The sequence below is a fragment of the Schistosoma haematobium genome, chromosome 7, assembly GCF_000699445.3.
Source record: "Schistosoma haematobium chromosome 7, whole genome shotgun sequence".
Taxonomy (NCBI): domain Eukaryota; kingdom Metazoa; phylum Platyhelminthes; class Trematoda; order Strigeidida; family Schistosomatidae; genus Schistosoma; species Schistosoma haematobium.
The window spans coordinates 10,555,918-10,561,917 of record NC_067202.1 but is presented as its reverse complement, the minus strand read 5'-3'; the positions used below and the strand labels follow the sequence as shown (position 1 = coordinate 10,561,917).

At 30.8% G+C, this 6,000-nt stretch overlaps 1 protein-coding gene across 1 annotated transcript in view; it reads left to right on the top strand.

Moving 5' to 3' along the window:
* Positions 1 to 934: 934 nt before the first annotated feature.
* CELF5 (CUGBP Elav-like member 5) overlaps positions 935 to 6,000 on the top strand; it is a 108,302-nt gene continuing 103,236 nt past the window's right edge. The window contains exon 1 of the mRNA XM_051217962.1: positions 935 to 2,256. Within this exon, the coding sequence (XP_051064397.1) occupies positions 1,563 to 2,256 (694 nt within the window). The 5' untranslated portion in view covers positions 935 to 1,562. The remainder of the gene's footprint in view (positions 2,257 to 6,000) is intronic.

The window sequence follows — 6,000 nt, the reverse complement described above, 5'->3', positions numbered from 1 at the left end:
TGTTCATTTACTGGACTGCTAACATTTAACTGGCGATCACTCATTATTTATCGTCAGGACCGACCAAGAAGTAAGAAACGGAAACTTGTTGAAATACTTTGTGCTGAGAATTCTATATTGTACTAAAAATATAATATTGAATAAAGCTTATAATAATAATTTTAAAAAATCGTAAGTTTATTCTATCGTGTTAATTTGGTTTTGACAACAAACTTCTTTATTCCATTGTAATTTGTTATTAATCCGTTACATAACCAAGTGGTAATTTACAAAATAAATAAATAAAAATGAAAATCAGATATACAACAATACACATTTTCTTCTCATTTTTTTTGTGAATGCAGTAAATATGGTAATCTTATTCTCTGATTAGTTAAAATAATAATAATAACATAAAATACAATGACTGGCCTCTCTGTTCTTTCGTCAGGTGAAATTCACCTCTCTACCATTTTGTCAACACACAACAGTGAGGATAAGAAAGAAGTAAGTATAACTTTGAAGGTGAAGACATCATTGGTAACAATTGTAGATGTTACAGTAGAGTAGTAGCAGTAGTGATAGTGGCATGTAGGCACCATTTCAGAGAATTTAATTACTAATATTCACTATTATTATTATTATCTCACTAGAGCTGAATAAATATGTATGTATGTTTACCTACAAATGTGGGTATATGTATGTATGTGTGTGTGTACACACGTACGTATGTGTGTATATTTTTGCATACACATTTAACCCTAACTGGCTTATCCATTTTGTATTAAACTACTACAATACTTAGTTCAAACCATCCTTGATACGTGAATTCATCTCTGTTCATCTATTGAAATATTTCTCATATGGTGTGGATGTGTGTAAATCCATGTTCTAGTTGAGAATTTTTTTAATGAAAATGTTGATAATAATATTAACAAACTGGACACTGTCCATTTGGTATACAGACAGAATATATGTACGTTATCGTAAAATATATATATATCATATTATATACTCACATGAGCAAACATGAAGCGAGAGAGAGAGAGAGAGAGAGGAGAGGTATATGAATTAGTACCTTACCTAAACGTAGTTTCACATCATTACATGTATTCGTGTGTTTGTCTATTCAATAATAATAATAATAATATATTGACTTACATGAGTGTGTGTCCCTCCACTATCTCTCCGTGTGTTTGTTAATCATCTCTGAGGGTATTCGACAGATGAGTAAATTAATTAGGAGTTAGCGGAGTGAGGAAATAACAGTGAACATTTTGCTTTACCTATAAACTCTAAGGTGTATAATATTTTTATGTAAAGAAAATCGTTATCATGACCATTATTAGTATCATATTTTTGTGAATAAAACGAACATAAGATAGTCTGATTTTTTTTAATGTTGACAATCATCTTCGAAATCTAAAAAGAAACGAGGACTACCTCAAAAACATTAATACTGTGATAACTTTTGTTCACTTATCACAAATTGAATCATTATAAGTATTGTTTCCATTGTTTCTCAAAAAAAAAACACTGATGTAATGATGAACCGATTTCTTTGAACCGCTTCACTGATCATTATGATGACGACATTGTTAAATAATATTAAAGAACCTTTACATCATATACCAAATCAACCAGTTATGACGGTTACATCGAATTATACAGATTTAACTATGCTAAATACGAAAATAACTACTAGTAACAACAATAATCATAACAATGGGAGTGATATCACTACTCATAATGGTATAACAAGTAGTAGCAGCAGTGGTCATTGCAGTGATAATAACGATCTAAATGTTGTTGAATCACATTTATTACTAGACAACTGTGATGATGCGATGTTATCATCATGTAACAGTTCACTTATAATGGATGAACATGAAACTAACTCAGGCAGTAATTCACCAATGACCAATGCAAGTGTTACCATGGCAACTAGTGAGAATATTATGACTAATACAAACAACAACAACAACGCCAACACCAACACTAAGAATAACAGTACACATTCTATAATGCATACATCGCCATCGTCGTCTTCGTCTCCATCATCATCGTCATCATCATCAATATTGGAGCGTCATCAAATATCTACCTTCAAGAATAGAGAGTCGAATGATTTTCGTTGGAATACGAAAAATACAAAATTATTTGTTGGACAAATACCAAGAAGTATGCAAGAAAATGATTTACGGGTAATATTTGAAGAATTTGGACCAATTTATGATCTGTTAATCTTAAGAGATAAAATTACTGGGATGCATAAAGGTGAGTTATAACTTTAGAATTAATGAATTATTAACTTATTGATTGATTAAATGATAAAAGTTGAAACTTCAATAATGTAACCTTATAACATTAAGTTTATTTGATTAGTACGAATCAGTAGTTTAATTTTTTCTTCGTTCGAGTCACAGTTTTTATTGGTCTATAATCTTTGTTAGCTAATTGCAATAACTTAATGTTCTTCTGTGCTAACTTGACTCACTCTATAAATCAATACAGACTTGTTGTTGTTGGATCTCTGTTGGATAACGTTAAGCATTTTCAGTATGTAATCAATTTCCAGCATGGTTCGATGATAAAATTTGATTCTGGAATAGTTTTAAATATAAATGAGCTAAATTACGTCAATTTTTAAAGAAAGAATCAACTTCATAATCTGCTATAAATATATACGGTAGCTGTTTGCGTAACATTTTAGATGGTATCCGTTTGACTCACCTACACAAACACAAGTATCTGCTTGAGTGGTTATCTTTTATTGTGATCGTTTTTCGAAATTTTTTTACTATCACTTTTCAATCATAATCATTGGTGTTCAACAGACAAAAGTTGGTTACATAGGGCAAATTCACTTGATTGTAATTAATGATAAAATGATTCAGTGGGCATTTATTCAGTTTGTAGGTTGTATTGATTGTTGATTTATGTCAGTTGTGGTACCATAGGAAAAAAGGACCACTCGATGTGTAGATATTGGGCGAAGATCCTTCATTAACACTGAGGATAACTGTCTCACTATCAACAAACTTGAATTCAACTAGTCGGGATTTTCACTAAAGCTTGGGGAAATCATTCTATCCCAACTGATATCAATAACTCATACATATATATCAGAGGAGAGCGACTTAGTTGATTTATCCTTTCTTGTAAGCGTTACAAACAGTAAGAATTGTTTAACTCCTCAGAACTAAAAACATAATTTGATTGATTAAAACAGAAATATTTTCTGCAAGTATGAATTTATACGTTGTTTTATGGAACTGCCAATGAAATGTTATCAACATATTATTAAAACTAGAAGTCTTCTACCTGAAGTTTGTACTGCTGATGTCGTTCAGAAGAACGATGAAAGCTCCACGACCAAATAATCCACCTGAGCTCCAAATATTGTCCACCATCTCAAAACTAATGAATTTCACATGATAAATCAATTTTATTTATTTCATTGAATTTTTTCTACACTTAAGTTTTTCATTTCATTACCTTTTCTTTTGCATTTCATCAATGTTGAAAGTAAATGACGCTTATCACTGAATGTTTCTGTATATAAACTGGTTATATGACTGATGAGTGGATATATTAATGAATTTCATTAAGACTTTCACTGAATTTTCTACAAATTACAATTAACTGGTTAATTTACACAATGATTATCTTCTGATTGTATGATGATACACCCCACTCATGATCACTAACAATAAAATACTGACAGTTATAACCCTATTTAGTAAGCATCAAGATAACGTTAATAATTTGTCTGTTTATTCATTACTCTAAATATTTGATTACGATAATGAATTCATAGCACAAACTCTCAATATTATAGAGGAAGAATGTATATTTCCTTGAAAAAGCTTGGACCAGATTGCCGGGCGAAATGTTGCATTAACTTCAAATTCATTCGCTAAGATTTTACAATTACATTCTTCCTCTTTAAAGTCTCACATTAACTCGGTGCCCAAACACTGTAAAACTATTCGATCAAATTTAGATGAAAGTTCTTATCGTAAGAAAAATTCTGTTGAATATCGGTTTAACTTGTGAATTATTTGTAAAATGCTCTTGAACAATGGGCTGACTGTTGTTTATATTTACTCTTAAGTGTTATTGATTTTACTTAATCCTACGATACATATCGTTGTATTATATTAATTTGATACATGAATTCCATTGTAATAACCGCCTGCTCTTCCAGTGTTCAGATGAATTAGAAAATAAACATCAACCTATATGGTGATGGCTGTGTGGATAGACGTGATGATGATAATTCCACCTGAATTTTGTGATGATTAATTGTAATTAAAAAATTTTTATTAATCTTTTTTATAAGATCACATGAGTATATCCGATGGTTAAAATTGTGGATTGATTGAAGTTAGACATTAACACTGTTGGATACTGGTCGGCTCAGTGGTCTAGAGGTGAAGCGTTCGCACGCGAGACTGATAGGTCCTAGGTTCGAATCTCGCGGGGCGAGATCGTGGATGTACACTTCTGAGGAGTCTCATACTAGAACGAAATGGCCGTCCAATCCTTCCAGGTTTTCCATGGTGGTCTAGTTTCAATTAACTCATGAATCCAACTATGAAATCTACAAATATTTTTTGTGATACTTGCATATTTTTAGTAAATGCTTAATCAATAAGTTTGAATAGGTTATCTATACCAATGAAGTAATCTATCAAAACAAGTCTATTTTCGATCTGTTAAAAGAAACCGTTTGTGTAAACTTGTGATAAATTATATCTCTAGAAGGAAATTATATATTTGTCGGGATTAAATGATATTTTTATCTGATATGCAATTAACAAAGTCTTCAATCTGACGAAAGTTATCTATGAAATATAAGGAATACATTTATTATCATCATAATAAATAAAATAAATGTCAATCCGCTGGTTTATGACCATGTTGAACATGAAATAAATATTACCAGTGATATTGGTAATAAATGTTAAGTCAGTGGTTTGAGGGTTAAACACTCACTTTTAGAAGCTTGAACCTCCCAAGTTCGATTTTCAATGGAATAGCGAATGTGCTCTGAAACTATGAAATTCAATCTTGAGTCGAAATATCTGTTCAAATCGTATTGACTTTCGATGGTTGTTTAACGAAAGATAGCCAGTAATGAAGTGTATATAAATTATGAGTAATAGTTCTGAGTAGAATAAGCTTTACAACCAAGAATAAGATAAAAATTTTATAAATAAATGAACAAGATAGGAAAGAGTTAGGTCCATAATGAACAGATGGATATAATAGTGTACTTTTATACACGTAACTATTCTCGTTCCCCGAAGTTTCTATTATGTAATGTAGATTTAGACAAATATTTACTTAAATACTGGTCATTATGTAATTTAAAATGATCCCATGGAAAGTTGGCCAGAAATTCCATTAAAAAAATACGAATTAGTTTAAGAATTTTGTTAATTAAACAGATATTGTATATTCGTATAAACTTAAGAAATGCAAAGAATCTGTATACAGAATACATTCTATTTAATTGATGTATAATTATGATAAGAAAGGGGGTTTGCGGAGATTGTAGTAATTCTAATAGTTCGATTCATGAATCAATCTAAGTTAGAACACCATTGAAAACCTGGAATCACTGGACGGCTGTCTCATTCTAGTACGGGGCTCCTCAGTAGTGCACATCCATATGTCCCGCACCAACGAGAATTGAAACCAGGACCTTTTAGTCTCGCGCGCGAAATCTGAACCACTAGATCACTGAGGCTCTCAATATTATCATCACCTATAATGTTGAGATTAAGTGAAATTATTTTTATTCTCAGTTTAACTATTCTCTCAATGTTTCTTTGGGATATATCTATTAACTGATATGTGCCTATCTATTTCGTAAAATGATGTTTTGGACAAATAATTTCTTTATAAATAACTGGATAATTTAATGTACTCTCTATTATTAATTTGAACATCGAATAATATCGTTGGTTTAAAATGGTGGGACTTATCATTCTCATGGTTTTGAATAATGAA